This window comes from Zonotrichia albicollis, chromosome W (assembly GCF_047830755.1).
Source record: "Zonotrichia albicollis isolate bZonAlb1 chromosome W, bZonAlb1.hap1, whole genome shotgun sequence".
In the NCBI taxonomy this organism is placed as follows: Eukaryota; Metazoa; Chordata; class Aves; order Passeriformes; family Passerellidae; genus Zonotrichia; species Zonotrichia albicollis.
The window spans coordinates 13,686,316-13,703,270 of NC_133859.1; the positions used below are offsets into that span (position 1 = coordinate 13,686,316).

General features: G+C 40.0%; 1 protein-coding gene across 4 annotated transcripts in view; it reads right to left on the reverse strand.

Annotated features, from left to right (window-relative positions):
• LOC141726965 (guanine nucleotide-binding protein G(q) subunit alpha) overlaps positions 1–15,759 on the reverse strand; it is a 274,925-nt gene extending 259,166 nt beyond the window's left edge. For 3 of the 4 annotated variants that reach the window (XM_074532108.1, XM_074532111.1, XM_074532110.1), the window contains exon 1: positions 14,759–15,741. In XM_074532108.1, the coding sequence (XP_074388209.1) occupies positions 14,759–14,894 (136 nt within the window). In that variant the 5' untranslated portion in view covers positions 14,895–15,741. Of the gene's footprint in view, positions 1–14,758 lie in introns of all 4 variants that reach the window. The other variant, XM_074532113.1, reaches the window with a different exon arrangement.
• Positions 15,760–16,955: the final 1,196 nt, after the last annotated feature.

Here is a 16,955-nt window from a genome sequence, read left to right on the forward strand (position 1 = left end):
AACACAGACCTAGGCTATCTATTGGAGCCCGTAATCCAAAGTAACAAGATATCCTGCTGTCTACCCCACATGAAAGACTACTAGCAGAGGGTGCTATTCCCTGAGAAGTCTGCTGGCCTACTACTGCTGGAAGTCCTGAAAACTGCAGAACTAAGGTTTTCACAGATTTTCCTCAAGCAGCCAGTCATAGCGGCCCAGGAGTGTCTGCAAAATAATATTTTATAAATCCCTAGGCACACAAGGAACTGATAGGTGAGGAACAGCATAGTAAGATTCCAGCCACACTAATTAAATGTCTGGGTGAACTGGTAACATAGCTCATACACATCTGCAAGATGATGCTGCAGCATGCTCACTGTGAACTCACTAGCCTCAAAATCCCTGCCCACCAAGCAGAACGAGTCAGGGGTTTAAAAGTTCTACTACACAAGGAAACTCATTTTCAGGGAGTACAAGAGCTCAGACTGCATGTGTCAGCGCTGGAGAGCAGGAGTCAAATCCCAACCATGCTTCAGCTATGTTTATTCACATCTGAAAATTATACATAACCTGCTAGTCACCACAAGCACGTAGGACAACATAGTCCCACAGGCTCCAAATCCTCATCTTGGTGAGATTGTCTGGCCATGTCCAAAAGCTAGACTATGATCAAAGAGAGAAGATGTACTGTAAGTGCTGGGGATTATAAATTTACTTTAAAAAATTACTTATAGAATATTAGAAATTAATTGGGTAAGTTTAAGCTTAATTGTAACTTACAGCTTAGCATGAGTAGGCTCTGCTCAAAACTTAGCAGAGGTGAACTCTAAAAGAACTCAGTCAGCATGAATTGCTAAGCAGGGGAGAAAACAGAGGAAGATTGGATACCTTCAGAGAAGGGTTGAGACCCTAGAGGGCCCCAAGGCTGGCCCAAGCTGGAAGATAAGAGCAGTTAATGGCCTGCCCAGGTGGACATGAAGAAAGAATCCAATGAAGTATTGGAAGACCCAGACCACAAATCACCATTGGATCAAGAGGCACGCCTGGGGCACGCGAAGAGCATGTGAAGATCAGGTGCACAGACTGTGAGGGTATGAAGGCACAGGATTCTTTGTTCGGGGTCCCTCTCTGGAGCCACCAGCTCAAGCTGAAATAAACCAACTCTGCCTCAGAAGCCAGGGTCTGAACTTTTCTTAAACAAACAGCAACTCAGATGGGATCCTAGGTCTTGCCTCTGGATCCGCCCGACTCCAAATATCCATACTGCTGGCAGACAGGTGAGTTCATGTGGGCTCTTTGCAGTGGAAGCTTTCTCTCTAGAATGAGTTTAAATTCTGACACAGAGGCAAGTGGGATGCAGGTTCAAATTCAGCATTCCAAGGAGGCAGGTTTGAGTCCAGCCTTACTCTAGAAGAGATGACAAGGAGTTTGTCGAAGAGAGTTTTAAGTCCTCTGAAAAATGGTACCTGTATCTTGGTAAAAAAGAAATTTGGAGTTCAAGTCACTGAAATTAGGTAAAAAGAAAATTTGGGGTTAGAGCTCTGAAACAAGGTAAAACTGGGGAATATGGCCAGAGTAGAGAAGGGGATGCCCTTGGCTGAAATCCTCCAGAATTGAAGAAACAAATAAAACAAAACAAAAACAAAAGTCTGGAACAAAAGAACTGTTGAAAAAGTATGCTATAGAATTGCATCAGGAGGAATGCCCATCTGTCACTACAAAAACAAGGATAAATCCATAGAAAACCTGGCCAGGTTGAGGTACACATTTGATCAAAACCATCAAACATCTTTAGGAATATCTTTAGAAAATCATCATTCTAATCATATGTGTTATTTCTTTATATGGGATAATTTGGCTTATGCAAGGAGAAAACCTAAAACAAAGTCAGAAAGCAAATGATGATTGCAATCACAGAACTAGTATCTGAAATGGGGGAGGATGTTCCTCCCTACACTGCAGCTGCTGCGGCTGTTTCACCCACTCTGCTTGCTTTTTCTTCTACCCCCTACCTTGGCAAACTGCAGCTGCTTTATCTCCTTCTGTCACTTTGCTCACTGTCCCTTCACTTGCTCCTGCTCCTACCTCCCCGCTGCTGCAAAATGCAGAGTTGTATCCTACGTTCCTGCACATGGTGCCAAATCCCGCTGCTATGCAACGTAGGGTTCTGCCAAGTAGTGCCCCAGTGTTAGCATTTTACAACCATTATCTGTGGTCCTCAGGAGAATTAACAGCTTGGGGAAGTAAAATGCCAAGGCTAAGGGAGGATGCTGTTTAGAGCTGTTTCAAGTTTAAATGTATATATAAAGGCTTATGTGCTTTATTTTCAGCTTTTGTGAGATTGGATGTGGCACTCAGTGCCATGATTTAGTCGAGACGGTGTTAGGGCATGGGTTAGACTCGATGATCTTAAAGGTCTCTTCCAACCTAGTGATTCTGTGATTCTGTGAAATCTAGTATGGTGAAAGTGTAAACATGTAAAAAAATATTGAGTGTAGCCATGTTTGTATACGATGGAAGGGAAGAAAGGTAAAAGGTGGAAGAATGGAAGGTGAAAAGAAAGATAAAGGAACAGGAAGGGAATTTATTGGTGACAGTGTCGGCAAAAAAAATTTCAGGATAGAAACAAAAGATTGGAAATAAGAGCGTATGGGGAAAATGTAATAGCTGAGGACTCACCAGTATGTCTCTTGGGAAGGGATCTGTTGCAGGCTTTGGATATAGAAATAAGGTTGGCACCAGAAGGAATAGATTTAATTGTTATGGGAATGAATGTGATAAAAGAAAAAATGTAAGAAGGTATAACCAGAAATTATTTTGGAATACCCTCAGAATTGAGAAAAGTCCCAAAGATATTGTGGAGCTGGATGAGCACAGATGTGGGACTACTAAAGTTGGCACGGCCCGTGTGGATAAAATCAGTGAGGTGTTACAAGACCCCAGACCACAAATCACCATTGGACCAAGAGGTGTGTGCAAGGCACAAGAGCATGTGAAGATCAGGTGCACAGACTGTGAAGGTATAAAGGCACAGGGATTTCTTTGTTTAGGGTCTGTCTGGAGGCACTCAGCTCAACCTGTAATAAATTTTAATAAATTCAGAACCTAGGGTCTGAACTTTTCTTAAACAGTAAGCATCCCAGACGCTTCCACTTGCAGTTAAGTCCTGGAGCATTCAATTCCTTCAGGAGAACAAGAGCCACACAGCTGTTAAGGACAAACTTGGACCCTTTGCAGAAATTGCAGAAGGCCTTCTAATAGTCCTCTAAAGTCATTGTTTCTCAAGGTGTAACAACACTTTTTTCATATTTCACAGACATGCTAAACAGCTACTGCCAACATTCACCAAGCATTGCTCCTTTCACAGACATTAATTTATAGTCATATTGTACTCATGAGGTAGACAAGCCATGAACACAGCACATACAGTACATAAGAGAAGTCTGCAGGTATCCCAAGGGGTAGGTGCATATGGCTGGGATAGCTATTTCATTAATGTGCACTCTATTTGGATGTAAGTCCCTGACAACAGATGAAGGAACTTGCTTAACACAGACAATGACAGCAAAAGTGAACATATGTGAACATGTCATCTGTGAATATCCACTGATGATACTTCAGTTTTGCCAATAAACAAATAATTGCAATTATTCCAAATAATAAATATCTAAACATTCTACATTTATTAGCTTGGCATCAAATTTAAATGACAATTTTGTTACATACCAGGAGAAAAAAAACCCCACCAGGTCACCTAAAGGTAAATTCCTGGACAGGTAAAGAATATATGATAGAGCATCACTGGATGTATGTGGAAGATAGAGTTGCAGAATTTGGATAGTTCCCATTGTTAAAATTAAAAACATTCAGAAAGACAGACTGGACAAAGAGGCCAGAGTATTATTTCACTACTGAAAGAGAAGGATGAGAGGGAAAACAATAGTGTACTTATTTAGCAGAAAAAAAATAAAAATAAGATTAAAATTGAACAAAGCATCAAATTAAAAGAGGAAATTTAACTGTCTACAAAAATGCTAGATGCATAGGTGGTAAATCCAAAAGCTTGCTAATATACAAATTAAATTTAAACAGGGAGATATAATCGAAGCAAAGATTTACATGAGTCAAAGTGCAGTGATTAACATTTCTGTGCTTCAAAACTGGCTTCTAGACAGCAATCTTTACGGTTTTCACTTTAAAATCTAATAGAAAGAATTGACACAAAAGCTAGAACCATGTCAGATGACCATGTCACAGGTGATTTGACAAACAACTGAGTGGGGTTCTTTAAACAGTTTAATGAAAACAGAAGGAGGTAAGAGTCTCCCAGGGCAACATAATTGATACTACAAGTCCCAGTCAAATGACATTGGAATGTCTGTATTTCAGAAATGATGATTTTCTAACACAGAAAAGCACCATACAGAAATACATCATATCATATGAAGAAAAAGAACTTGCGGCAGAACTGAAGTAAAAAGTAATTTTTAGAGGGTGTTATTATGACTTGATTACATTTATTATATGCAAGCAAAAAAAGTCCAAAACTAGTAGTACAAATACTTCATGTTTCATGAGAGATACTTGAACAAAACCTGACAGAATTAGGAGTGAGAACAGCTGCAATTAAATTTAAAATGGGAACAGCTAAGAGACATTTCATAACATTTCATTAAATACCTAGACAGCCTCAATTCCACAAAACAAGAAAGCATGAAAAACAGTAAAAGTAATTTGGATAAGAGGGGATGTAAAGAGAAAGTTGAAATAGGCAAGTTAAAACCTTCAGAAGTATTAAAAATTGTTAAGGGGGAGGGAGGGGGGAAGAGAAGTCAAATGAATAACTAAAGGGTTCCAAAGACTGGGGAAGGGCTTTTTTTTGTTGTTTTCTAAACTTCATATTTTCATGCAAAAAAAAACCCAACCAAAAACTAAAAACTTAAAACTGCATTGGTCCTCTATTAAATGGATATGGTTCTTCATATTAACACCAAAAGATCCACATACAGTTTGCAAATATTTCTGTTTTTGTTTTAGGGAAACACAGATCATATTTAAAGTGACGCCGAAAGAGTTTCCACTACAGCAGTTACTGAAGATGTTACAGAGCAGTTACTAAAGTTAGAACATTATCGTTACTCAGTAAGTCAGGACACCTCTTATCAAAAGGATAACTGATCAAGAAGCCCTTCTGTCATAAATCTTGAAATATCACTAAAAACCCCCAAAACCCCAAGGATGAGAATGGGACGTGGGAGAGATTGCATACCAAGAGTTAAGCAGTTACAACAGTTCTAGTGGTTTGGTTCATAAATGCAGCAGTTTTGAGGAACTAGGCTTCTGCTAAGCAACTGATTTGGTATCATACAACAAACAAACAGCACACATTCCTTCTTTAAGCAGAAAGTATTAAATTACATAAGAGAAAGTCCTCAGGCAGCTTTGTTTCTAACAGGATCCCAGTGATATCCCTATTCTGATAAGAAACTTAAATATCTTTTCCCATGAGATTAAAAAAATACCTCTTAACTTACTACTGACAATATCTGTAGGTGATACAAAAGCTGTGAACTGGTAAATTACAAAGAGGATATGATGATGAATAACCCGTAAACCAGGAACAGGCAGAGACTGTGCTTCTGAATACAGGTAAATATAAGGTTAACTATATAGGAATAGGGAAAGCAGGTTGCAAATGGTCAATCAACCCACCCTGAAATGCAATTGTTTTGAAGAATATTTTAGTTATGGTACATAGCCATTTAAAGATGAATAGTTTGATGCCATAACTAAAAAGGTCATTGTTTTCCTTGTACAAATCTCAACAGTGGCATCTCAACTATCACAAGAAAAATTTTACTTCTGCCCTTGTAGCAAAGAATGTATACATCTCAGTGCTCATTTCTCATAGTCTGTAATTTAGAAGTGATGTTGGAAAGGATGAGAATTATAAGAATGATTAAAGGACTCAAAAATTCACCCTACAATTAGCATTAGGAAATCAATTAATTTAGCTTCATAATCGATACAAAGATTAATTACTATCTTGGTCTCAGTTTCTAAGGGCCCATGGGTCATATATCTAATATCAAAGGTCAAAATATAACAAGTGACTAGAAGCAAATCCTGGAGAAATTCAAGGTAAGAACAGGACAATGTTTCACAGGGGAAAGTTATTTTTTATAACATACCAAGAATTGTGCAAGCATGTTGATCTGTAAGAGTTTTTAGCTCAAGAGTGCATTTTTTGCCATTGTCTATCAAGATAAGGATCGTTTAACAGGTGAAGAAAAAGCTACTCATTTAAGTAAAGCAAAATGAGGCTGTTTTGACACTTTTTGAGCCTCAGCATGTACAATGCTATTTAGGAAGATAAATGGCATTTCTCTTTCCTCCTTATTTCCCAGATCTTTTGTTGCTGAGCACATCCTACCAGCCCCCCCACCCCCCTTAATGACTTGAGATCAGGGATGGGGGAAGGGAGGGGGAGGGGGCAGAGTGGGGAAAAAAAGGATAAAATCTTAGCACTGTGAAAGCACTGCTCAGCAATAGCCAAAACATTGATGGTATCCACACTGGTTTAGTCACAAATCCAAAACACAGTATGATACAGACTACTATGAGGAAAATTAACTCCATCCCATCCAGATATAGCACTGAATTTTTATTGCTAACATTGTCCTGGTCTATGAGATGAAGTGACATGCCTAATACTTAGTAAAGCAAATATCAGGGTTTAGAAAAAACAAAGTCCCATATTAGATCCTCAGTTTCCCAAGCCTGATAGGTTCCTAAAACCACCTGACACCTTTCTCAGCATTCATGCATTTGAGTTTTTCTGGCATTATAAGTTAGCATTTGCTGCTACAGAAAACTTCTGTCTTTCTGGCTGAAACCCATTTACCCAGAAACATGGATAGAAGTAGTTTCAGGAATTCTTATCCAATGTTCTCTAACATGACCAGAGAATTAACATTCAGATTAACAATTTAAGAGTATAAACTGGGAGAAGAGTGGCTAGAGAATAGCCCTGCTGGGGGTGAAGGTCAGCAGCAGGCTCAATTGAAGTCAGCAGTGTACCCCGGCAGCCAAGAGGGCAAAAACACATCCTGGGATGCATCAAACACAGCACAACCAGCTGGTCAATAGAGGTGACTATCTCTCTGTATTTAGCATTGGAGTGGCCTCACTTTGAGTACTGCATGCACTTCTTTACCCCACAATTAAAAAAGGATTTGAAAGTCCTTGAAGTGCCCTTAGAGGAGGGCAACAAAGCTGGTAAAAGGGCTGGAAGGCATGTCCTGTGAGGAGTGGCTGAGGACTCTCGGTTTGTCTAGTTTGGACAAATGGAGTCTGAGAGGCAACCTCATGGCTCTCTGAAGCTTCCTGAGGAGGGGAAGTGGAGAGGGAAGTGCTGATCTCTTCTCCCTGGTATCCAGACAAGATCACAGAATATGCTGAGTTGGATGAGACCCACAAGGATAATCAAGTCCAACTCCCAGCCCTGCACAAGACCATCCCCAAGAGTCATACCATGTACCAAAAGCGTTGTCCAAATACTTATCAAACTCTGGCATGCTTGGTGCTGTGACCACTTCCCTGGGGAGCCTGTTCCAGTGCCCAACCACTCTCTGTGTGAAGAACCTCTTCCTAACATCCAACCCAAATATGCCCTGACACAACTTCAGGGCCTTCCCTTGGTTCTTTTCACTGATCATCACAGAGAAGAGATCAGTGTCTGCCCTTCCTCTTTGTTGTAGTGCATTTTTATACTTTGTAATACTTTGAAGTAGTTTTGTTTTGTATCCCCATATTTTTCCCAAATGGTTTATCCCAAACTGTACCCCTCTCCCTTCACCTGTGTTATCCCTCTCCTGGGATGAGATCATCCCCAAATCGCCACCCTGGCTCTCTGTCAATCACTCAGCATCCCATCCCTCCATCTAGAAGTTTCAGTCCAGGTCATCAAGTGATTAGCCAGAGGCTAGGGGTCAGCCCCCCAAGCCTTGCCCCATACACTGTCCTATATGTCTATCCCCCAGTATATTTCCCTTAGGGTCACTTATTGGTTGGTAAAATGTTATCTACTTTTGGTTTCCACCTCCCTTTAAATGTAACCTTGGCACATCTCCCGGTGCTCTCGGCAGGAGGCCCCCTAAGGTGCAGGAGCTCCCCTGAGCCCCTGAATAAAACCTTGGATTAACCCCTGCTAAGAGTCAGCTCTTTATCTTCTACCGATGTCTCTAGTGTCTCTTCTGCTGCCAAGGCAACTAGCCTAGGTGCCCTCAGTACCCTTGGGGCACGAGAGAGTGTCTCCCTGCTGTCGGCTGTGTCGGGGCTGCCACCACCCTCCCTCCCCCCCCCGTGTCTGCTGACTCGGGACTGGCCGAGGGTTACTGAGAGGCTCACAGAGGGACCAAGACACCTCTTCCCCTCACAAGGAAGCTGTAGACTGCAATGAGGTCTTCCCTCAGTTTCCTCCAGGCTGAACAGACCAAGTGACTTCAGCTGCTCCTCATATGGTTTCCCCTCACCATCTTCATTGCCCTCCTTTGGACACTCTCTAGTAGCTTTATAGCTTTCTTATATTGTGGTGACCAAAACTGCATACAATATCTAAGGTGAGGCTGCCCCAGTGCAGAGCAGAGCTGGACAATCACCTTCCTTAACTGGCTGGTGATGCTGTGCCTGATGCACCCCAGGGCACTGCTGACTCATATTCAACTTTCCATTGACCAGGACTCCCTGATCCCTTTCTGCAGCACTGCTCTTCAGCATCTAATTCCCAAGTCTGTCCATACATCCAGAGCTGCCCCATCCTCAGTACAGAATCCAGCACTTTCCGTTGTTAAACTTCATGCAGTTGGTGACTGCCCAGTCTTCTAATTTGTTGAGGTCTCTCTGCAGGGCCTCCCTGCCTTCAAGGGAGTCAACAGCTCCTCCCACTTTTGTATCATCTGCAAACTTGCTTAGTATCCCTTCCAGTCGTGCGTCCAAGTCATTTATGAAGATGTTGAAGAGAACTGCCTTTAAGATGGAGCCCTGTGGAACCCCACTAGTGATGGGTCAGCAGCTTGATGTTACCCCATTCACTATAACCCTTTGTGCCTGACCCATGAGCCAGGTGCTCATCCATTGCATGACATGTTTATCCATCTGTGTGCTAGTATCATTCTGGACAAAATGTCTATGAGAGGATGTGTGGGAATGGTTCAAAGTTGCACCAGGGGAGGTTTAGACTGGACATTAGGAAGTGTTTCTTTAGCCAGAGGGTGGTCAAACGCCAGAACAGGCTTCCCAGAGATCTGATCGATGCCCCAAGCCTGTCCATGTTAAAGAGGCATTTGGACAATGCCCTTAATAACAGGCTTTAATTTTTGATCCACCCTGAAGTGGTCAGGCATTTGGACTAGATGATTATTTTAAGCCCCTTCCAATTGAACTATTCTATTCTCAAATTTAGCATAAAAAAAAAAAAAGAAAAGAACCTACAGATATATATTGTTCCTAGAACTTCCCTGGGAACTTTGAAAACTTTTCAAACTGTGGTATCACTTAGACTTGTGTCCTTCAGTATCTTATTTCTTTGCACAGTGTTAAGACAATACTTAAAGCCTGTTGCTCACTTACTTCTCTGATTTTAAGAATACTATTTATATGGCTTCATAGTATTTCCAATATTCAAGTGCTTCCTCAGTTTTTATTTTACTTTGTTGCTCTTGATTCTTGCAAGTTACTTTTTTAAATAAGTGGAGCAAATAACAGTTGAATGTTGAAAAATGTCCCATAATTTTATTAGCAATGGCTGCATGCCATCTTGTTCAAGTATGAGAACACATTTCCTGAGTATTAATCCATTCAGCAGAGCAAGAAACACACATCTACTTTATTATGCTCTCCCTTCCTGGAATTAATTTTGCAGATTGTCATAGTACTTCAAAAGAAATACTGTATCTTATTAAATTACCACTGCCTTTACACACCAAACAATTTGAAATAGCTAAAACCAGAAATATTTCTAAACATTACAATATATACCCCAAAGTCCCTTCTCGAGAGAGTCCTCTGTTTTATCATGTTTCCCTCTCATACAAATTCAATAATGTTTTTAAAAGGAAGTACAAATTTTGGGTCCCTTGATTTTTTGACATATGAGCAAAACTAAGTCAGAATTTTTTGAGTATTGAGGTTCTAAACTAGTTTCCATTAACTAAAGTAGATAATTATAAAGAATCTTCTTCTCGGTTATTTTGTTTTGATTTTCCTCCTTCTTTAAAAGAGCTGAAAATAAAATATTCATTTATCACGCATTAAAAAATTAATATGCTCTTTTCCAGAAAATGTGAAGTCATGATATCACATAGATATCAATATGATGATTTATGTTTTCCTCAAAAAGTTATTTTTATAAATGAATGTATATGTCTATATATATAAGATAGATCAGTGTTTGTCATCCAGAATCAAATTACATAACCTTAGAAACAGCTTCTCCAAATTAAGATATACTTACCAATCTAGTTTCAACATACATCATCAAGATAATATATTATTTGCTTGTTTTCTAATCATAAATACATACTGTTGTAATTACCTAAACTTATTTGCAAGTGTTCAGTGCAAATATAAGTATGGATCAATACAAGATAATAAGAAAAGGTTGCAACGCTCTTTCAAAATAATTACATTTTCTGCTTTAATGAAGAGCAAAGAAAATAGTCAATTAGGATATGCTAATCAATACCAGCATTTTTAAATTGTGTACAAAAAATCCTAAAACGTGTAGTATCCGTTTATCTACTTATATAAGTAGATGAGACTATTGGCATACATATTTCAGATTACAGCAGAGAAGGAAGATTGATTGTTGGCTTGATGGGCCCACTTCCTCTTCAAGGTTTTTGAAGTCTAAGTCTGCTAATTTACAGAGTTCTGTACACAAATCTTTCATTCAGCTACCACAGGTATACAAATAAAACTCTACAACATATATATATATCCTATAGGTTTGGAAAACAAACAAAGTTTTCCACTCAAGACTAGTTGAAATTCATGCGAAATTCAAATGGCTTACTTCCCACCTGTTTTCTTTGGTAACATATAGATAATTAAAAGATACTCATATTTGACACCTTGCTTCACTGATTAATCTCCAATACCTAATTTTGCCAAAATTTATAGATATTGCTGACTATTTTCTTAGCTACTCCTGAAGAGAAAATAATGCATAACACAAATATATACAGTCTACAGGCATATTATGATCAGTAGTGAAGGCTTATGGCTACAAACTAACATTTAAGCCCAAACATTGCTTTCTGAGACCAGATAAAACTTCCACTGATGACAGTCAAAATTATATACATAGAAAAGTTAGATCACATGCCTCTTGCTACTTAACAATAAATACGTACATACATGCTTAAAATATAAGCATGCAGAATACTGTACATTGTTCAGTGCATACCCATATAAAACACTAAAAACACATGACTTTTTTGTACTATAGCAACATACGTATTTACAATGGCAAAAAACAAATAAACGCTAAGAACTTTATGCTCTGGAGAACAATCATAAGGTTTTACAAAATGTTCAGTAGTAATGGAATACAGAAGAATTTCAAAAATACAGGAGATAAAAATCAAATCAGTGGAAGACTGAATTTGCTCCAAAGTACATTAAACATTGCAACCAACTTGTGCTAGCTGAACTATTTTCAGTGTATGTGCTAGAGTTTTCACTTTTTAGAATTACAATAGTAAGAGAGACTTTGCTTAATTTTTTACAGTAGATTAAAACAGGACAATGATGTTCAATGCAGCACCTAAAAGTGGTATTTTAATGTTTAATCATGGAGAGAGTTTATTTTTTAACTAATAATTTAAAATAATCTTACCATGCAAAAAGTTTTCCAGAAATTGCTTTCAACATTTTAAACTCTGATCTCATGAAAAGTAAAAACATATCATTAATACACAAGAAAGGTGCACACAGCATAATGTGTCACACAGTAACAGTAACCAACATAGATGGGAGGGAAATATTTCATTTTGCAAGGAAGCACTACAATTTCTACAAGTAAAGGAGGGAAAAATATCCTCCATTCTGACACAGAATTTTACTTTATATTTGCTATACATGTGCATTTGTATGTATGCCTAATTTTTAAACGAGATCAAAAAATATGGCATAGACATGCTCATTTGTTCCTTAAAACCTTTTGATTTAATACCTTTTACTTCACACTTGCAACAAGTTCAAAAAGCACATGTGGTCAGTTAACTGAGCTCAGCTTAAGCTGCGTTTTCACCTTATCATCAAAAGGATATACCTTTTGTTCCATGTTCAAGAGCCTTTAACCCATTTAGGCTTCTAAATCCAACAACACTTTTCAATGTGGGACTGAGAAGTTGGCACTTTTTTTTAAAGTTTGCCTTACATTTACATAAAATAAAGCACTACTGTTACTTTAAGTTTTGATGACTAAAGATACTTAACGGCACAGTAAAGGTCAAGTCAATTTAAAAAATGGATAGCAAACAGCTACAGACATTTCCCAGTTTCCTAATTTTAATTATTATTTTCCTATTTTCAAAATTATTTTGTCCATTCTAACCATATGAATTACCCAAACAAATAACAAAAACTTAAGAACTGAACAAATGATTAGGCTGGAGAGTGACTGAAAGTACTGTCAGATACCTAAAAAAATACACTAATTAAAACAAATTTTTAGAAACTTTGAGTTTTGGTTTGTTTGGGGCTTTTTAATAAATTGAAACTTGAATCTCTATCCAACCCTGTAACTTCAACAGTGGTTTACTGCTATACTGCATTTTACAATATTAACTGTAAACAGCTACATGTGCACAAACACTTTCAATCAAATGTGACAGCAATTGACAAAGTACAACACGAAAAATGTGTACACAAGAAAAATTTCTATACTGATTTCTACTCAAATGCAGATATGCTATCAAGTATGAAGCAGAATATTTACCTCAGTTTCATGTACATCATGCTTACACGTTCAGAAGCACAGTTTATACAGACAGTGATATATGAAGAAAACATTCATACAGGCAATCAGTGTTTTCTTCTAAGTGATGGCTTCTTGTCTATTTGCTCTGAAAACACTTTATTTCATTTGTTCTAGAAGTAATGCCACAAATAGGGCTTAATCTACCATTACCATACACTTACCATTACCAGTGGGTGGATCTTATAAAACAATACCAGATCTGTACTACTGACTGGGAATCAAATCTCTGAATTCCTTCTCTGTGCAGTATATGTTGGTACCATTCAGTAAGTTTCATGCATTTTTAAAAACTTGGGAGAAACCTCTAGCATTAATGCAAGACCAGGAAATGCAGCAACAATTTTGACCCAAGTAACAAGTCAAACATCAACTGCCTCTCCTACAGCAAATGCATATAGTTAAGTAATTATACTTGAACATCCATAACATTTTTGAAATGCAAGCTATCTGTCCTCTATTTTATCTTGGTTTTGGATCTTGAAATAGCCACAGCACACACTTCCATCAACCCAAAATTAGGCCGAAATGAGACAGAATGTTATTACTGGTAGCATTGTTTCTGTCTCCACCCCTCCTTTTTCTACATCAGTTAAGGATGCCAATACCTTTCTCCATATACAGGAGACAAGCTGTATTATTTAAAGTAGAAAGTAATACGTTCATAAGCAAGCATTAAATTCGTTCCTTTTAAATCACCTTAGTGTAAGGGCAGTTTATTTCCCCAATATAAATAATTACTTTCATGTACCTGATCCAAGACTAAAGTCTTTGGCAAAAACATCCCACATCCACTTGGGACATTCCCATACACCCAAATACTGGTGCAGACATATTTCAAGGCCTGCTAGTCTACAACAGAAGCCGTATTACAAGAACTACAGAGTGTAGTAGAGCACCTCATATACAAACAAATGTGTTTTAAATTAAAAAGCTTATTTTAACACAAGCCAAATTCCTATTAAACAAACATTGCCTTTGCACACTCGTGGCTCTAAAATAACAACCTGTTTTAATTAAAGATAAATGAAACTATAGATTTTACTTCTTGGAACAGTGGGTGAATTCCAAAGGTCTTAAAGATCCTGCTATCCACCAGTATACTTTAAGGTTACTTTTCACCTTCACGGATACATCTTGGTCTTTATGATTTTTTTCTCCTTTTGCTTTAAAAGTCAGTCTACAATCTGGGCATAAGACCCTTATCCTATTTTGCCTCACTGAATAAAAATCACAATAAAAAAAATGCAACTGGTGACCCAGCAACCTAAGACTCAGAGAACAATGCACCAGAAATCTGCAAAACAACCCCCCTGCAAGTTCTTTCATTAATCTGCTTCCTTACCATCACTCTCCTATACACATCATCGCCGATATTCCCCCAACACCCCCTCCACTGACCAGCTATCCTTTCCCTTTCCATTTTGGAAGGACGGGTTCCCGACCATATCAAACCCACTCAGAGTAACCACGGTTATTTACCCAGCTATAAGCGCCTCGGCGAAGCCTGCACACGAGCACGCGCACACAACGCGGTAGCGGAGAAACGACGAGCGGTTCACTGCCACCACCTCCACGGCCGCCCCGCGGTGAAGGTGGCAGGCGCCTGAGGAAAACCGAACCAACCACGCCATATAATGTATTGGGGGACCAGCCGGACAGGGCCCGGGACAGCAATGTCTGGGCTGCACCCCAGCGGCGCTTAAGGCGTGTGTGCTGACGGTGGCCCACACTCACCCAGCAGCAGCAGTTTCAGTTCCCGACGGGCGTCCCGCTTGTCCCGGCGCAGCTGCCGCTCGATCTCGTCGTTGATCCGCCGGGCTTCCTTGGCTTCCTCGCTCAGGCAGCACGCCATCATGGACTCCAAAGTCATTCTTCCTAACTGGTTCAGACACAACCCCCACCCTAAAACCGCGCGCGCACACACACCCCACCAGAGCACCAGTCCCGGGGGACAAGACGCTCTCTACCCAGAAGTCCCCACCCGGGCACTGTAGGGCAAGTGCAGCGAGCTGCCTCGATGCTACTCACAGATAAAGAAAAAGCGGGACCACAGCAGCACAAATCCCCCCGTTCCCTGCCTCAAATAGTCGCCGCTTCCAGCTCCTCCTCTAAATTATGCACCAAGCAACATGAAAACATCCCCCACTGCAGCCGTGGCGACAGCAGTGCTTTCTTCGCCAGCCAAACTGCTCAGCACAAACACCCCTCTTCCTCCTCCCCTCACTACTACTTCTGCCTCTGCTACCGCTACTACCACCCGAATATCCCTCGCAAACTACACCCCCGCCGCCCTCCGAAATAACCACCCCCCACGGAAATGCTAATATCCGTTAATCCCTCCCCTCCTCATCAATTACGCTTCCCTGTCGCTCCTTCTGTCCTAAAGCGAGAGTTCGGCTCCTCCGAAAGTGGGTAAAGCCGCTGCCCGGCAAACTCAGCGTGCGCCTGGCGGGCGAACTTCCTTAAGGTGAACCTTTTTTCCAGGCACGGTCGCTCACTCCTCGCGCGAGGAGAACTGCTGCTGAAGAGCTGTCGCGGCTCGTTCCTGCCCTGGTAGTAAGGAAGAGAGGGAAGACGAATAGAAAGGGCTCTACCAGAGAGGAAGAGAAGGCAGGTGGAGACTAGAGCATGAACACTGCGAGCCCAGCTGGACGGGCTTTTCAATGGCTTGTCTATGCGGGCGTGGTGAGGTAGAAATATGGCGGACTTCCTCTGTCGTTTCGCTTTTTCCCTGCGCCGCTGCACGATGGGAATGAGCGCCTGGAGGAGCCAGGAATTCCTGGGGTGCAGCTCCCGATCATGCGTGTTTTATTTGCTTTTGCTACCTATTGTTTTAGTCGATAAATGCACCTTTTTATTTTACCCCTGCATTCTCTTCCTAGAAGAGATGGCTTTGGTTCATAGGTAAAGGGGGGAATATAATAATTTACACAAGGGGAGAAGTATCTTCTCCACCTTAAGATGGCAATTAAAATGTGGGGGATAAAAATATACTAGACACTAATAACTTTTTTATTCCGGTAATCCTGAAAATACTTGAATACTTCTGTTATATGCAGAAGAAATAAAAAATGTGTACAACAGATAAAAACAGTAGCATACTTCCCTTGCTCGTAAGAACCTAATATTCTATCATTTCAAGGCATCGATATATTGCATTTTCTATCCTGTTGTTGTAGCCTTTATTCAACCAATGCTTTTCGCTACCATCCTTTTTCACAAACCCAGACCAGTTTGCCTTCAATTCCAGTACTAGAAAGCCTGTCTTTAACATAGCCTTTAGTAGCTCCCAGAGTGATAGCACACAATTGGATGGAAATATTAAGTTCTACTTTTTGTGGATTGTAGGATTCACATTCTCTAAACCTGAGAGAAGTAGAGAAAAGAATGATCAAAACAATTCTTATCTCATTTGCTGTGCCTGTATTGTTCACAAGTGGAATGCATTGTGGAAGATTGTTTACCTGAAGGGAATTGGTAATTGGATTCTGGTGTGAGTGTTTTGATTCACTGACCAATTGAATCCCGGTGTGTGTGTGGGGACTGTCGGCTGACAGTCACGAAATTGTGTGCAGTTGAGTGCTTGGCAGATTCAGTTCAGATGTAATGTAATATAGCATAGAATTATATAGTATAATAAAGTAATTAATTAGCCTTCTGATATTCATGGAGTCCTCCTCATGATTTCTCCCTGCCACAGGGGTCACCTTGCTACAATAGTGGATTTGTAAAATATTTCAAAATTCCCACAGCTGCCCTACCCTTTCCCACCTCCATATTAAATAAATAGCTGGGAATGTTGAAAAATCTCCCAGGAAAGCCATAATAGTCTATTAGGTAGTTAGAGGGGTGCATCACTCTCCATCCTTTAGTTTCACATGCAATATCCTCTCCAGCACCTGTTTTGATCACGTGCTCACGCTTACAACTG